The sequence below is a fragment of the Nycticebus coucang genome, chromosome 20, assembly GCF_027406575.1.
Source record: "Nycticebus coucang isolate mNycCou1 chromosome 20, mNycCou1.pri, whole genome shotgun sequence".
NCBI classification, from domain to species: Eukaryota; Metazoa; Chordata; class Mammalia; order Primates; family Lorisidae; genus Nycticebus; species Nycticebus coucang.
This window is the reverse complement of record NC_069799.1, coordinates 41,531,301-41,549,210: the sequence shown is the minus strand read 5'-3', so window position 1 is coordinate 41,549,210 and position 17,910 is coordinate 41,531,301. Positions and strand designations below refer to the sequence as shown.

The 17,910-nt window shown below is 39.8% G+C and overlaps 1 protein-coding gene across 21 annotated transcripts in view; it reads right to left on the bottom strand.

The window, feature by feature from the left end:
- Positions 1–17,910, bottom strand: part of PARD3 (par-3 family cell polarity regulator) — a 760,426-nt gene that overhangs the window by 380,566 nt on the left and 361,950 nt on the right. For 16 of the 21 annotated variants that reach the window (XM_053573201.1, XM_053573216.1, XM_053573211.1 and 13 more), the window contains exon 5: positions 4,216–4,347. The exons of the other annotated variants lie outside the window; for them this stretch is intronic. In XM_053573201.1, coding sequence (XP_053429176.1) covers positions 4,216–4,347 — 132 coding nt within the window. The remainder of the gene's footprint in view (positions 1–4,215; positions 4,348–17,910) is intronic. 21 annotated transcript variants of the gene reach the window in all.

The following is a 17,910-nucleotide window of genomic DNA, read 5'->3' as shown; positions in this document are numbered from 1 at the left end:
TTTGTTTTTTTTATTGTTATTATTATTTTGGGGGGGGATCACAGCCCCCTCCTTTTATTTATTTCTTTTTATTGTTAAATCATAGCTGTGTACATTAGTGCAATCAAGGGGTACAATGTGCTGGTTTCATATACAATCTGAAATATTCTCATCAAACTGTTCAACGTAGCCTTCATGGCATTTGAAATAAATTTTTAAAAACCCGCATATCCTAAAACAAATACTTCAAATAATACAGGGAAATCAAGGCTCAGTATTTGGGGGGAAAAAGTATGAGGCTTCTCTAATATAATCCCTTTTGCTGAAAAAGAAACTATTTTCTACCAAAATTACAAAAACTATTCTACTTCAAAATAGCATCTACAACTATAATAGTAAGACAAAAGTTCTACCTTTGTAATACAAATTAAGTGTACATGTAACATATTTCAGAAACTCTAGGCTGCAAATCTTTTTCTCCTAATTTTACGATAAAAAATTTCCTATTTCTTCCAGTCAATGGAAGGGGGAAAAAAAATTCCTAGTTGGCATATTCAGCTGCTTGTTGGTTGTCACTCCCCAGCCCTGCCCACAAATCACTCCTTTCCTGCTTTGACGGAGCCCGGACAGGGAGAGGCAACTGTGTCTCTGGGAAGATAACCCTGGCACCCCCACCGTCACCACCCCCACCACCAGCTCCAGGGAGACCAGCTCAACTCATCTGAACCAACACTGACTCTGGCACTTTCACTCCGTTAGCTCCACAAATGGGCAGACCAGCGATGCAACTCCAGCCAACAAAAAATACGCCAAGGGGCATCTGCTGGGAGGCTTGTCGGAAAGGCTTACTTGCTTTAAGAATAAGCCCCGAGAGCCCTGACTGCTCCCAGTCCTCTGTGCAAGGATGTGATGTCTGGAGCTCTGATAGAAAACAACAGGCCACAGAGCAGAGCCAATGTGGGCCTGGGGAGGGCATCCTGGACAGGTGGAAAGTCCAGGACCTCAGCAAGGCTGCAGGGCTACAATGTAACTGCCCACCTTCCCTGCCTCCAGTCCTCCTGCTTCATGAATAATAAGTATCCTTTCATTATGGAATTTAGTTTGTCTGTTATGAGCAGCCAACTGTGTCTGGCTAATACACTGCTACATGAGTGTTTCTAGGTAGCAGGCATGACTAAGCCCTTGGCCGGCATTACGTGCATATCAGGTGGATGCAGCAACCCCATGAGGCCGATTCTCTGATTATCCCTATTTACTGGATGAGAGAACTGATGTACAGACACGTAGAATAACGTGTCCGAGTCCTACTCGTGGTAAACACCTGCTACCCAGCGGGCTGACTACTGGCCCCACTACACTATCTCAATCTTAAGACTATTTACTTCCAAGTGGTAATAAAATAATAATATCAATTAGTTTCAAAATATGTATTATGAAAATAATGCTTCCCTTACAGAACTTGCATTTTTTAATATTTAAAATTATTTCCATCATACTATGTCCATATGCTTTCATTTACAAGATAAAATCGGTATATCTGCCAAATCATCAGCTTATCTAAGACAAACTGTCTTTTTCTACTGTTACCCATGTTCACAAACTTATTCTAGGCGTTTTATGCCATAAAACACAGACTAAAAAGAAATATATAAAACAATTATGGTTTCTTTCCCCTGATACCATGTACTCTTAATCTAAATTGAAAAACAGGCTGGGTCTAATGGCTCACCCCTGTAATCCTAGCACTCTGGGAGGCCGAGGCAGGTGGATTGCCTGAGCTCAGGCATTTGAGACTAGCCTGAGCAAGAACGAGACCTCCCATCTCAACTAAAAATAGGACAAACTAGCCAGGCCTTGTGGTGGGTGCTTGTAGTCCCAGCTACAAGGGAAGCTGAGGCATCGGGATTGCTCAAGCCCAGGAGTTTGAGGTTACTGTAAGCTATAATACTATGGCACTCTACCCAGGGCAGAGTAAGATTCTGTCTCAAAAATAATCAAACAAATTAATTAATTAATAAACAGCTTTTCTAGTATTTATGCAATAGAACTATTAACAATTTTAAAAATTATTGGAATATGGCTTGGTGTCTGTAGCTGAAGCGGCTAAGACGCCAGCCACATATACTGGAGCTGGGAGGTTCAAATCCAGCCCAGGCCTGCCAAACAACGACAACTACAACCAAAAATAGCCGGGGCGTTCTGGCTGGCACCTGTAGTCCCAGCTACCTGGGAGACTGAGGCAACAGAATTGCTTAAGCCCAGGAGTTGGAGGTTGCTGTGAGCTGTGGTGCCACAGCACTCGACCCAGGGCGACAGCTTGCGGCTCTGTCTCAAAAAAATAAAAATAAAAATTATTGGAACAAATAAACAACAAAATATTTTCTAAATATTCACCAAGTTTTCTATCCATATGAAAAAGATGATAACTAAGTAAACAAGTAACCAAAAGTGTGGGTTTTTAATACCAAAACTCCTAAAAGAAACTCAACATCACTAAACATCAGGGAAATGTCAATCAAAATCACAATGGCTATCACCTCACGCCGCTAGGATGGCTGTGATCAGTCAAAAGACAGCAAGCATCAGTGAGGATGTGGAGAAAAGGGAGCCCCGTATGCTGCTGGTAGAAATGCAAATCAGTATGGCCTTTACGGAAAACTACTTCTGAGATTACATACGAGTGAAACAATATCACTATTACCTAAGACATGTTTGCAGTCCAATGTAAAATACACGAAAATTCATTAGCAATAGCCAAAATAGGGAAGAAACCTGAGTGTCTAACAGATGAATGGATAAAGAAAATGTGGTGTCTCCATAACTACACGATGGAATGTTATTCAGCCTCATAAAGAAATGAAATCCTCACATTTGCAACAACATTATGCTACGTAAAATACACCACACACAGAAAGACCAATGCTACCTGATGTCATCTATTCATAGAATCTTAAAAAAAAAAAAAAAATTGCACTTATACTAAGAGACTAGAATGGTGGTCTACCAGGGGCCGAGGGGTGAGGGAAAAAGAAAGCTGTTAGCCAATGGGTAGATTTTTGGTTATAAAAAGACTAAATTCTGGAGATAGAATGGACAGCATGATGGGCAAAGTTAATGACAAGTATTAGATACTTGAAATTTGCAAAGAGAGTGGATCTCAAATATTCTCACAACACACAAAGAAAAACAATCTATATAAAGTGCTAGATGCATTAATTATTTTGATTGTGGTAATCATTTCATAATTGTACATACATTCAAACACCATGTTCTACACCTTAAATAGCTACTATATTTATCCATCACACACCAATAAAGCTGGGGGGGAAGCCAATAAAATGACAGATCATTGGGATTCCCCCACTTCAAAACAAAAAAACGCTAAATAATAAACAATGAAGACATTCAAGAAAACAACACGGAAGACTTAACTTACCGGATAAATTCTCAGTCTCCACATGAAGCAAGGGCCTCTCTAAGAACTTTATAAATAGTCGTTCTTCCCAAGACAGGAAGCAATTATTTCTATTGAGTGGTAAACAACTCTGATTTCATGAATCGTATAGGCGGCTGCCCTGCAGAGTGAACTAGTCAGCTCTAAAAACTTACACACCTAAAACAGGCCCTTGACATTTATGAAGTGGTAAGTGCCCAAACGGGACAAAACACCGCAATGTAAATGCTGAAACAACAGCAGAGGACATATATTTCTCTCGTGAAGTGAAGTCGGGTGCAACAGGAAGTTTTAATTTGCTTCTCTGGATCCTTTGATGTAGAGAAGAGTCCTGGAAGTCTACACACTTACCAGCATCATCCAAATATCAGTGGCTTTGCAAATACTGCAAACTCTAATGATACAGTAGTTTAGCATCTACAACAAATACAGCAGAACCTCCGTAGATGACCACCTCCTTGAGTTGGCCTGGACATGCACCCCGGGTACATTACCCCCACGGCCTGATTCCTCATGCAGACCCCCTCCGTATGTGGACCACTTGGTGACAGTCCTTGTGTGGTCAACCCACAAGCTTCCACTGAATTTCGAATTCGAACAAGAGAAATCTTTGATCAGAGATCACCACAGGGATATTCTGCATGAATGTCAGAGGAAGTCTGACAGCCGGTGCTTAGAGACTGTTAGAACCATTTACGTTCAGGCATCACTGTGGTGGGGGAGGCCCCTGCAGGGTAGGATGTTACGGCGAGGACCCGCGAGCACAGACGCATGTGTGTTACCTGTTCTTGCTTCTCCAGCCACTTGTCCACCATGGGGTGACTGGCACTCAGAGATGAGCGAGCATTGTCTCTCTGAAATTGGTTAGACCAGTTACTAGTATCCCGCGGGAGGCTTCTGTAGTTCTCATCTTTCTATTTGAAAAGAAACAGAAAGGTGTCTCGTAAAAAACCAGACCTCACAAATTAAGGATGCACCTGGTTTTTCAAAAGTAGCAGAAAAATTTAATTCCATGCATTTAAAAATACTTTCCCAAGCCTATTAACAAACCAGCTGAGGGAAGACACTCCACCCAGATGAGACCTCAGAGTTACCCTCCTGTGACAAGGACAGGGAATTCAAACAACACCAGCGGGAGTGGTGGCCACACAAGCACGCACACAACAAGCAGAAAGGCGTACGTTGAACTCCTGGCCAAATCAATCCCCCAGACCAAGTTTGTGCGCCAGAAAGTGAAAAATACTTCTACACAGGGTGGACATTATAAAGTTTGTGTGCCATTTTAAATCGTTTAATGTAGTAAATTGCATACCAACTTTATGAACACCTTGTATAAGACTTTTACTGTTTATCAGTCACGGCGTTTTCTCTTTTCTTCTTATTTTTAATCTCATAATTATATTGTAATGTATCTTCTATAATTTACCAAACATGTTGAAAACAATTGCCCTTTCATTGAATCCTCATCGATTCATGACTTTGCTTGAGAGACTTAAGATTTTCCGGGTTATTCTATTACCTACTTGACAACCTAGTGGTTAGCATTATCAAATACTTAGAAAAAACGGCCCATCAAACTATTTAATACATGACATACACATAATTGTTTGCTCTGATATGGTTATGACAACTGATGTCTTTACATAAATAAATACACATCACAAGGCCAGAGATAGTGACTCACCCCCTGTTAACACCAGCATTCAGGCAGGAGGAGCCTGTTGGGCCAGGAATTCCAGACTAGCCCTGGAAACACAGTGAGACCCTGTCTCTATAGACAAGAAGGTAGCTGCTTGGGGTGCTGTGTGCTTTCATTCCCAGCTACTCAGAAGGCTGAGGCAGCAGAAAATTGCTTGAACCCAGGAAATTTGAAACTGCAGTGAGCTATGATGATACCACTGCACTCTAACTTGGGTGACAGAGCATCTGTCTCAAAAAAAAAAAAAAAAAAGAGAGAGAGCTGGGAGCGGTAGCTCACGCCTATAATCCTAGCACTCGGGAAGCCAAGGCAGTTGGATTGCCTGAGCTCACAGTTTTGAGACCAGCCTGAGCAAGAGCAAGACCTTGTCTCAAAAAATAGCTAGGCATTGAGGTAGGTGTCTGTAGTCCCAGCTACTCAGAAGGCTGAGAGGCAAGAGAATCGCTTGAGCCCTTGAAGAGTTTGAGGTTGCCGTGAGCTGTGACACCACAGCACTCTACCGAGGATAACTAAGTTAGATTGTATCTCAATAAATAAATAAATAAAATAAAATGTATACTATTATTCTTCCTTCTTGAGTTCCATCAGGGAATAAAACTTAAAAATGAATTAATAGTCTTGATGTATATTAATATTGTCACACATAGAAATAAACCCTACAGATACTTAATATAAATTTTGAAAGAAACTTTATAAACTCTAAAGAGCTAACATGCAAAAAAAAAAAAAAATCCTTTAAAACTCAGTTGTAGGAATAAACTTCAGCAGCAAGTACTTTTTCTTTTTGCAGTTTTTTTTTTTTTTTTTTGGCTGGGGCTGGGTTTGAACCTGCCACCTCCACTATATGGGGCCTGCACCCTACTCCTTTGAGCCACAGGCCCCGCCCAGCAAGTACTTTTTATTTAAAAAAAAAAAAAAGAAGAAAAGAAAAAAGTCCAGGCATGGTGGCTCACTCCTATAATCCTAGCACTCTGGGAGGACGAGGCAGGTGGATTGCCTGAGCTCACAGGTTCCAGACGAGCCTGGGCAAGAGCAAGACCACATCTCTAAAAATAGTCGGGCGTTGTGGTGGGCACAACGCTTGAGCCCAGGAGTTTCAGGTTGCTATGAGCTATGATGCCAAGGCACTCTACTGAGGGCGACAAAGTGAGACTGTGTCTCAAAAAAAAAGAAAAGAAAAGAAAAGAAAGTATACATGTCTGGTCGCCGCAGCTAATAAAAGCTATAATGGTGCATATCACAAATGCAAGGGAATGCTGGTGTAAGATGCAGGACACTGCTACATGTCCAGTGATAAGGAGGCCGGCCCTGCTCGTAAAAAAAAACAGGGAAATGATGAGGAAGAGACGTGAACAAAGTTGGAAGAAAGGAATAGACCAAACGAAGAAATTAAGGCTTCACACAGCTCAAATACTGAGCCTCACCTAAAAACCTGAGCTAGAAAAAAGAGGAAATATCGTTTCACATGCCAGCTCATAAACACGCTGACGAGAAATTCAAATATGTCATGGGGGGGGAGGTAATTCATCAGTGACAGAGCCTTGAACATGTACAGACAGAAAGATTCAAAGTACGGTGAACCTCGAGTACCATTTTTACAGCATACATCTTGAAGCCGTCATATTTTTTTTTTTTTTTTTTTGGAGAAAGGAGGGAGCTAAAGTAATTGAAATTTATTTTTCACAGTTCTGGAGGCTCTAAGCCCAATATCAAGGAGTCAACAACTAGGGTTTCTCAGAGGCTTCTGTCCCTGGCTGGTAGGTGCCAACTTCTCATGTCCTCACCGGGCCTTTTCTCTGTGCAGGACAGGGACACTTGGCTTTTAAACACATTTCCCACAATTTGAGGTCATTATACACCAATTCCTTGCTTAGAAAATGAATAATTAGGTGGCACCTGTAGCTCGGTGGGTAGGGCACTGGCCACATATACCGAGGCTGGAGGGTTCGAACCTGGCCCGGGCCAGCTAAAACAACAATGACAACTGCAACAACAACAACAACAACAAAATAGTCGGGCATTGTGGTGGGCACCTGTAGTCCCAGCTACTTGGGAGACTGAGGCAAGAGAATTGCTTAAGCTTAAGAGTTGGAGGTTGCTGTGAGCTGTGACACCACAGCACTCTACCCAGGGCGACAGCTTGAAACTCTGTCTCAAAAAAAAAAAAAGAAAAAAAAAAAGAACAATTAAACAGAAAGTATTAAAAATCGACCCTGTCTTCTCAGTAGAAATTCTTTCTCAGAGAAACCAACAGCGCCAGATGATGAGAGGAATCTTGTCCTTTCAGAAGCATGATAACAGAATTAGAAAAATCAGCATTTTCAACTCCTAATGAAATAATTCATTCAGGCAAAGGTAATCAATGGATATTTAAAACTGTTAAATGAAAAGTTGATGGGGACCTGGATGTTTGTGTGATGACAAAATATCACTTGAAAAGAAAATCTACCTTTAAAATAAAAAGATCAGACATCACAAAATTCTCACTCTTTTTGGGTCTAGAATCTAGTAGCCAGCTACTGGCACTTGTCTGCTCCTTCTGACTTTGTCATTCTTCCTGTTCCATAAAGGACTCGTTGGCTCTATCCATGGACTGCTTAATACTGTTTCTCTGGGCAAGCTCAGAAAGTGAACAATTTCAAAACATTCCACTACCCTGGCAACTTCTAGGCACAGGTTACCGGCATTAAACGTTTTCTGGAATTCATGATCTAAATTTCCAACAAGAAGTCTCAATGATACCTTGAAACTCACCCCCTCTATCAACTAGTGGTGATCACGCACAAAAATATTCAGAATCATCTTTAACTCTTCCCTCTTCTCCCCAGCCCCCCCGCTCAGTCTTACTGATCCAAAAGTTTGTTTTGTTTACTAAGATTCCACTCCTTGGTGATAACCCTAGCTCAAAGATCAACTTGTTTCTCTCCGTGAAACTGTAACAATGGCTTTAACTAGATGCCAGCTCAAGCCAAATCCTCTCAAACAATGTTCTACGCTGCTTCCCGGCAGAGGAGTTTCCTAAGATGTATGCTGGGAGACTTTACACCTGTGGTGAACACTGAAGGTGGATGGAGGAGCTTTCAGACGATTGTGTTTGCTGTACCACACACATTTCCTCACCTTGGCTCTTGCTTTCTTTGAGACTAGACTCCCCAAAACATACCTTCTATAGAAATACTCACGTTCTTCAAAGCCCAGTTCAAAACATATCTTCTATAGAAATACTCACTTTCTCTATGGAGCATTCCCTGATTCTCACTAGAACTTATCAAGTTATGCTTTTGGTTACCAGTATGTTCTAATTTTCCTTTAATTATAGTTCTAAGTTGTAATTCAGTTCATTTTTAAAATTGCTACCTCCACTATTATAGGAAAGCCTGGGCAGAAGATCACCAGTCATCTTTAAACCCAAGCACTTAACACAATGGCCTATTCCAATGTGGATAGGTTTTGACTGAATGTTTTTTTTTTTTAATGTTTCCTATTTCATATGGTTTTAGAATCCTGCAATTTTAAAAGATCACTTTCATACATTGTTTCAAAAATTGTTGAGGGACTGCTTTAAAGAGGCATCAAGAAAAACTTCAGTAAAATGCATTTTCAGTGAAATATGATTGTCATTTTAGATGTACACTAAAAGATGTATAGCATTGTTGCATGCCTATTTCAATTTCACGGCACACCTACAGCATACACAATCCAAGGTAAATGTGATTATTTCCACTTGCATCTGAAAAACAGTGTGTTATTTCTCCATTGATGTCAATTATGGTGTGTAATTCATGCAGCCAGGGAATACAGAATAATCTTATTACGAGGTAATGGCTAAAGATCAAAAGGTCTGTCCTTTTACACTGCACCTACAGAATTCTATAATTCTTATATTTACAAAATCAAGTTTGAGGAGTTACTATATAAGAAAAATAAAAGTTGCAGTCACCCCTCATAACCAAAGTTTCCCTAATTCGTGAAAGTCAACAATGAGTTCATGTATTAATTCATGTACGATGTATGTAAAATCCAGTTATTCACAGCAATCTCAAATCATTATCAATTAAGAAATGAATTTTTAACATACATTATGTTGTTTAGAATAATAGACATGGCAGCATCTTGCAGGTACTATTAGCTATGGCAGTTTGGATGGAATGTGAGCCTCTGGAGCTGTGAGTCTGTGTTTCTAACATGAAGACAATGAGAAACATCACTACCTACAAGGCACCATCTACATCATAACAAACGCTTGAATGTTCACTGCTTCCCACTGAACTGTATACAATGCATTCTAGTCTCAATTTTCAAATGTTTTAGTATAATTTTTAAATGATGGTCAGCATCACAAGACAACCACAAAAAGTCAAAAATTTTTAATCAAATATATGTCCCCCAGATGTATTTCATAACCTAAAGAAGGGAAAAACCAAGCCATCAAAGTTTATGACAACTAATATCTTTGCAACAATTTAGAGCTTGAGTAAATTGGAGAGTGTGGCTTTAAATCAATTTCATTCCTGGATTAATTGGATGCCCCCCCTCCTTTCTGTACATTGGTAGATATCAGAAAAGACAAAAATCTTGAACTCTGCTTTTTCCCTGGTGAAAAGAAAACCAAAACAAAAATAAAACAGAAATGTATTTTTTGTCTTATAAAAATCTATTAGTAGTACCAATATGTAAAACTTCTAATGATTATTAAATTCACAGACAGCAAGAAACAATTTATTATAGTGAAGTCATTAATTTATCTAAAAGATTATAGGAGAAAAATAGCATGAGGAATTACTCTTTTTTTTAATTGTAACATTAATTCCCCACTTATGAGACAGCCCCCCAACAGCTACTCAGCTTTGTGCTAGGTGGGAAACTTCTTCTTGCAAGAAAAAACAGATGTTCCTGCCCTGATTGGGGAATTTCCTTATCATCTAAATGGACCACCACATGATCAGGTGTTAAAAAGCCACCCAGGCTGGGAAATGCATACTAACTGGCTGCTCCCTGGTCCTTGTGTCCTGATTAGGGACTAAATCTCTTTCAGGGTAGGGAAAGTAAGTGTCCTCCTTCCTCTTTGCTCCTCCCCAAGGCAATCACAATTCAATAAAAACAAATCACAGAGCCCCCACCCAAGGCCTTGGGACAGAAGCTTATTCCTGGCATACTAAAGCTGTGACTCCAAGGTTTATCTACCAGAAACAGCTATTTAGCTGATAGTCAAATTCCTTGGCAAGCCTACATCTCTATGTGGAAGAAATCGGGACTGTTTCATGAACATTACAGAAGTAATAGACATTTCTATGTCAGCAAAGCAAACCCAACTACCATTTCCACTTTGCTTCAGTGCGAAAACTCCAAACGTCTCTTTAAAAAATCATCAGGAATCGTGCCATATTTTCAGATACAAAACACTCAATGCATATAAATTCCATTTTTACACACTCTATGAATCGGATGGCTTCAAATATTCTCATGCGATGTCAAGATGTTAACTTTACAACATTTCTCAACTCTGCAATTGTAATAAAAGGGAATTCAATTTTCTGCTTAATCATTTCTTCAAGAAATAGTACACACACACACACACAAAAAAAAAAAGGAAACTATTTTTGGGATATCTAACCTGGAATTATGAGACTGGAGTAAAATTAGTAATGATATCTTAGGATGACTGTTTTTTTAATTATATGAAGCTTGCTAAAACCATCAGTAATTACACTGTTGACTTCATGTGGCAGACTCTTTCCTGTCTTTGGGGCTAGAGTTTATCTTTTGTGCCTCTCAATGGCTATACCAGAACACGACCTTGGACAGAATGCTAAAGCTTGGTATTTATAGAAGAGGACAACCATAAAATGGTCTGTAAATATGATTGTTGTCAATGTACCTTTCTGACCTTCAAATCATCCTGTAAAAAATACATGAGAATTGGGCAAGTGAGGGTGGGGAAAGGGAGAGGAGTGAAAAACTGACTTGTACACAAAGAAGCATCAGGTTCAATAACCAAATTGCAAATGAAGGCAGAGAGTTTGGTAGTTCTTATCGGTTTAAATCAATCACGTGCCTATTATGACATATTCTAAAAATAAGGAAACTTGGGATTTTATTTCAAACACGGTACTCATGACCGTTTTTATTCCAAACACAGTACTCCCTTACCCTAAGTGCGTGGCTCTTTTGAAGTATAATGAATTAACTAAAAAGCAGTATTTGAAACTCACGGTAACCAACTTCCTATGTCATCGTGCGGAATGTGGTAGGAGGGAGGTCAAGAACTTGTTCCTGTATTTTCTGTAATTTCTAAGCCAGTATCCAGCACATAATAGGTGAAAATACTGTTACACAGTTTTGAGAAAGCATTTACACAGATGTACCGGGGGATATCTTATTTTCCTTTCTGATATTAAGTTTCTCCACATTCTGTTGTCCCCCATTTATTTTTTATTTGTATCTATTCATGGGTTACAAATAGACTTCTGCCACATTGATCTATTACATTGTCCCTACATTCTTAATAACTATTAATGAGAAGGATAGAGAAGACCAAAAAAAGGGTACATGTTTATAAATCTGACCCTACTGAACTCCAGCAAGACAAAGAGGAACCTCAAACACCCATACAACTCGAGGTTTTTGGTAACAGGTTGTAGTCTACTAAACTGTAGTAGACTCTGCACTAAGAGACACTAGTTAAACTGAAACTCTAACCTTTCCCAAATTTACACATAAAATGCTCAAAAGCCAGAGATTTTGCACACTAGGACATTTATCATAGTACATTTCTGTTTCAAATTTCAAGAATAAATATTTTATTTCACAATGTCAATTATCATTTTCTTTGTCAACTAAGTTTAAGTGAACAAGAATAAGTAACAAAAATTTAAAATAACTTATCCAAATAAAACAATAATGTTCAAATTAAACTCTTCTAACATGTACATCGAATTATTCTACTAGTTTTTCTTTTCCTTGAAATGATAAAGGTATCATCTATAGTTCTCTCTTTTATTTATTTATTTATTTATTTTTTACTTTTTCTTTTTTGAGAGAGGATCTCATTCTGTTGCCCAGACTTTAGTGTGCAATCACAACCCACTACAGCCTTGAACTTTTGGACTCAAGCCACCCTCCTGGCTCTGCCTCCCAAGTAAGCTGGGGCTTTAGGGACCTGGCTAATTTAGTTTTTAATTTTTTGTAGAGATGGAGTCTCATTATGTTTCCAAGGGTAGTCTCAAACTCCTAGCCTCAAGTGATCCTCCTGTCTCAGCCTCCCAAAGTAAGAATACAGGCATGAGCAACTGCACCACCCCATCCATAACTCTTAAAACTGTTTCTGGCCTAAAAATGTATCACTCTCTGCATGTGATAATACCTTTTCCAGTCTTTATGATACATGCTCAAGAGCTTCCAGATCATGAAATCACATTTAAATCTGTGAGAAACTCAAGAAAGCTGAATATGCCAAGGAAAACTTCCATGTTGGAACTCTTAATACAGAAGGAAACATTTGCAGAATACAACTAGTTTGCAAATAAGCTCCCTGTCTGTCACACGTCAAAACCTTCAGATTGATATTTCAACAAAAGCAGAAGCGTAACATTTTTCATTTAATGATGAATTAAAATGAAATATTATATTGATGAAATTAAAATGAAATATTATATATGATGAAATATTCATCACCTCCAATTAGCCAGCACCTTGTTAACAGCCTTCACACCGGACAAGAAAAATAATCCCAGCAGCCTGGATGTGCAGCAACAACAGACATAAAGGGATTCAGCCTCAAAAAGCTGGTCAAAATCTCGTATGGAGATGCAGGTCTGAAAACCTTTAAAGGGGCACAGATTACTCTGACGGCATCAAATCTGGTTTTTCATTTTTTTTTTGTTTTTTGTTGAGACAGAGTCTCACTGTGTTGCCCTGGGTAGAGTGCTGTGGCAACACAGCTAACAGCAACCTCAAACTCTCGGGCTCAAGTGATCCTCTTGCCTCAGCCTCCCAAGTAGCTGGGACTACAGGCGCCCACCATCACAACTCCTGGCTAGTTTTTCTATTTTTAGTGGAGACTAGGTCTTACTCTTGCTCAGGCTGGTCTGGAACTCCTGAGCTCAAGCAATCTGCCCGCCTCAGCTTCCCCAAGTGCTGGAATTACCGGCATGAGCCACCATACCCGACCCATCCGATCTGTGCACAGAGCAGACCAGGGAATCCAAGGCACAGAGAAAGATTAGCAAAACTCAGCCTCACCCAGCCTCCTTGTTTGAGCCACTTCCCAGTTGTTCCTAATCCTATTACACAGTGAAGAGTGCCATGAAAATAATTGGATACAGAATTTTAAAGCTGGAAGAAACAAGATAGATCCCATTTTCCTTCTTACATTGGACTTCGTAAAACACCACACGGCCACACAATCTTCCCAGAGCCACCAGCATTCCTTTACCAGCAAGTGACAGGAACAGGGAAAATGGGCCCATGTTTCTGACCCATTAACCTTCAACGCAGAAAGATGAGTGTAGGAGAAACAAAACTTAACCATCTCAGGTCAGGCTGAATTTTGAGGAGCCCAGCTCATTCTCTTACACAACAATAAATATGGGCAACATCTGATGAACGCTACCTGACTCAGAAATACAAATTTAAATCTGACACATCTTAAAAACATTTTAGAAAGCGTTACAGACTTCTTAACTTTGAATGCAAGAATGATCTATCTGCATTTCACCTTCTTTCTTTTCTATGTATCTGCCTAAATCTATTTGAATTGAGTTTAAAAAGGAATGTGTGTGAGGGAGGAGGATCTCTTGAGGTCACAAATTTGAGAACAGCTGGAGCAAGATCAAAATCCCATCTCTACCAATAAAGAGAAAAATTAGCCAGGTATTGTAGCAGGTGTCTGTAATCCCAGCTACTCAGGAAGCTGAGGCAGGAGGATGGCTGGGGCCCAGGAGCTTGAAGCTACAGTGAGCTATGACTACACCACTAGGCCCTCCAGCCTGGGCAACAGAGCAAGACTCTGTTTCAAAAGAAGAAGAAAAATAAAGAAATATGTGTACATAAGAAATTACTCAAGTTTAAAAATTAAGGTACTTGCATTATCCATAACAAATTCTGCCACTCTAAAATATTAGCACTCTCTCCTTCCCTTTTTCAACCCACAATCAAAACTTCCATGGACTAGGGAAGTTACCAGAATTGGGTCATTTATGTGAACGCCCCTGAGTATATTCTACTACAGATTTCTCTTCAGCTTTAGTCTCTTCAAGTAAACCATCTCCACAGCTAATGTTTTTGTAAGTGTAGAAAGAGTTTATTTTCACTTACCATAATCTTATCCTACATATGACCACTCACACAATAATGACTTTTCCGAAGAATTACATCCCGGCAGGGGAAACATTTCCCATGAAGAAATTAATGACACAAACTTCTCAAGAATTAAGTTTCTCTCTCTCTCCAACCCCATCAGCAGAAAGAGTGTGTTCTCAGAATAGGTATTAATATTCAAGGGAACTATTTTTGTCCTCCATTTACAACTGACGATCGTAACTCTGAAAAATGTGATTGAAAATTGTTAAGTAATTCCTGCTGAAACCTTGTCCTCACCAACCCCCAAACCCTTCACAATCTGACTAACGTGGAAATGTTGATGAAGTAGGTATTGTAATAAGATGCTCCAGCAGAAATTAAAGAGAAAAGGAGGAGTACCCAGACTTGCAAACTCATCACGTTTCCATCACAACTTGATCACTCACCAACTGGGTTTACTATTAGGCGAGTTACGTAAACCCTCCAAGGTTGCACCTGTTCGTCAATAAGATGTGATTGGCAGCATGACGTCTTTTCCAGAGATGATCCAATCAGAGATAACGGGGACCATGCCAAGCACAGCATACTGCCTGGGACTAGCAATTACTGAGAACAACTTGGCTATCATTACATGAAAATCACAAATCCTCAAAAACAGATACGGCTGAGAGATAGGATAGATGGAAACTATGTCTCCTCCCAAACTGTGAAAAGTCTTGACTGGAAAGAATTTCTCCAAAGGCAACCCAGCCCACAGTGGCACCGGGAATACATCCAACTTGAAACCAAGGCTGGCCAGCGCCAGAGCAGCTGGAAGGCACATACCAGGCCCTCCAGTCCTCAGCGATCTATATGATATTCTTCTCATTAAGGACAGCACGGGCAGTGACGAGGCCTGACCTCACAAGTCAAAATAATAGGTAGGTTTATAAAGCGAAATTAACCAAAACTGGAAATAGAAACCAGCTTTAAAAAGATGAAATGAAGCTAAAATATTATGAAGTGGAAACAGGCTATGGGAACTTTTGTACAATGCAGGGACTAAATGGTGTATTTCCTGGTCCTGGCCCCTAAGTCAAGAAAAACGGGTGTAACATAACTCATTTCCCTCTTCAATATATGTGACTTTGAAGGTGCTCCATAAGGATTCTGGTTTTATTTGGGATTTATTCTCCTGGAGTGGCTTGTGAACTCTAAAAATTTCACATCCAGGCTCAAATAAAAATTGTTCTCAATAGCACTTTTAAGATTTTACAGCTTGGAACGCAAATTATAATATTTAAAGCATGTGAAGGCACATTATACTCCCAAATGTAGCAGAGAAATAGATGAGACGAAGTTCTCAGCAACTCCAACAAGGCGAGATGACACCTGAAGTCGGCCTACTGAGAAATGATTGTAACTGTCACTGACTCAAAGCCCAAGAATGCACTACATTCAAATGAAGGTCTTCTAATATGCAAAAGAGAAGGGTAAAATTTATAGTTCTAGAGACCTTTCACAGGAAACAAGAATGCCACCATAGGATGGTCAAAGATCCAGGTCTCAGCTGGCTGTCCCTTGAAGCTAACGCTGCAGAAAATTAAACACAGCTATAGGTCTGCTCCAGAGGAAGCATGGCTTTAAAGCAGTGTCTCAGCTCCTCCTCTGAGGTTTGAGGTGGTTACCCCAACGTTGGCAGTATACCTGGCTCAAAAATAACCAAAAGACAGTCAACTTTCCCTCAGTAGCAACTGGTCAAGTCTACCAATTTACCTCCTTAAAAATCAAAGAGTATGTTCCAAACATACCAGTATGACAACTGGCCATACCCATTAGAAAGAATAAATGAGGAGAAGCAAAAACCAAGAGGAAAAAGGGTTTGGAAAGGGGTTCGGAGCAAAGGAATAGGTAAATGCAGACCACCATTGTGGTAATAAACCAGCAAGAAGCTATCGTAGAATAGCGTGGAGTAACAATCCGATGTGAATTGCTAAGACATCGTCTGCAAATCAACTGCAAACATTTTCTTGTTCACAATGAAACAGAAAGTAGGTATTTCTTGATTATATCTCTGTTATCTATCTTTTCCTGTTATTAAAAGTGTGAGATTTCTCCAATTTTAGAAAGAAACTTAGACGTTCTTAGAAGAATTCATTAAGGATCTTAACCTGAATGCAGATACTCTGGAGATGCCAGGCCTCTGAATTAAAGTTTGTGACTTTATATGTGATACTGGGAATTGGCCGTCTTAATCCCTCAAAGTTCAAAATGCACTTTGAACTAAGGATGGGGAGTAGTAGGGATTCACAAAGAAGTGGTATCCAGAAACTTTGTTCTATCATAGCTTCTATCTGAAACATGTTATTTCCAGTTCTAGTTTTAAAGCAATAGGAAACAACCACTATTTCAAGGAATTGTTGTAAGGCTTTTAAAAAATATTCACAATTTAAAGTGATTTTCATTGGAAAAGATAATTTTGTGCAATCTAAATATGAAGAGACGTGAAATGTCACAAAATCAAATATAGCAAACGTTACAGACTATTCTGCCATGATAGAAAAATTAGCCTATTTCTTGTGAAGATACGGCCCAGTGGGAAAAATAAAAAAGAGGCCAGAGCAGTGGCTCATATACCTGCAATCCTAGCACTCTGAGAGGACTGCTTGAGCTCAGAAGTTCAAGATCAGCCTGAGCAAAAGTGAGAGCCCATCTCTAATGAAAATAGAAAAACTTGCCAAGCGTGATGGAGCAGGTCTATAGTCCCAGCTACTCAGGAGTCTGAGACAGGAGGATCACGTGAGCCCAAAAGTTTGAGGTTGCTGTGAGCTATGATGAGGCCATGGCACTCTACCCAGGATGACAGAATTAGACTCTGTCTCAATAAAAAAAACAAAGAAAGAAAAAGAAAAGAAAAATTAGAGTAAAAAGTAGGTATCTCAAAATAATCATTACACAGTTATGCACCACATAATGATATTTCAGGCAGTCAGTAACAGACCACATTTCTGACAATGGTCCACTCAGATTATATGACTTGGTTTTTACTGTACCTTTCCTACGTTCAGATACGCAGAAACTTATCCCTGGGGTTCAGTTGCCCATAATAATCAGCTCAGCGGCATGCTGTACAGGTTTGGGGCCCGGGAGCAGCAGCCTGTACCACACAGGGTGTGCAGGAGGCCGGACTGTCTTGGGTCTGTGCAGGTACGCTCCATGATGTGACACAACCTGGAAATTGCCGAAGGGCACATTTCTTAAAACAGACCCCATCATTCTGCGACAGGCCGCTGTACTCCTGTTTCCACTACTAAAGAGGCAAGAACACTTTCCTTTTCCAGCTAGACCGAAGTTTCTTAAAAAAAATAAAAAGGCTTTGGGGCAGCACCTGTGGCTCAAAGGAGTAGTAGGGCATCGGCCCCATACACCAGAGGTGTCAGGTTCAAACCCAGCCCCAGCCAAAAACTGCAAAAATAAATAAATAAATAAATAAATAGGC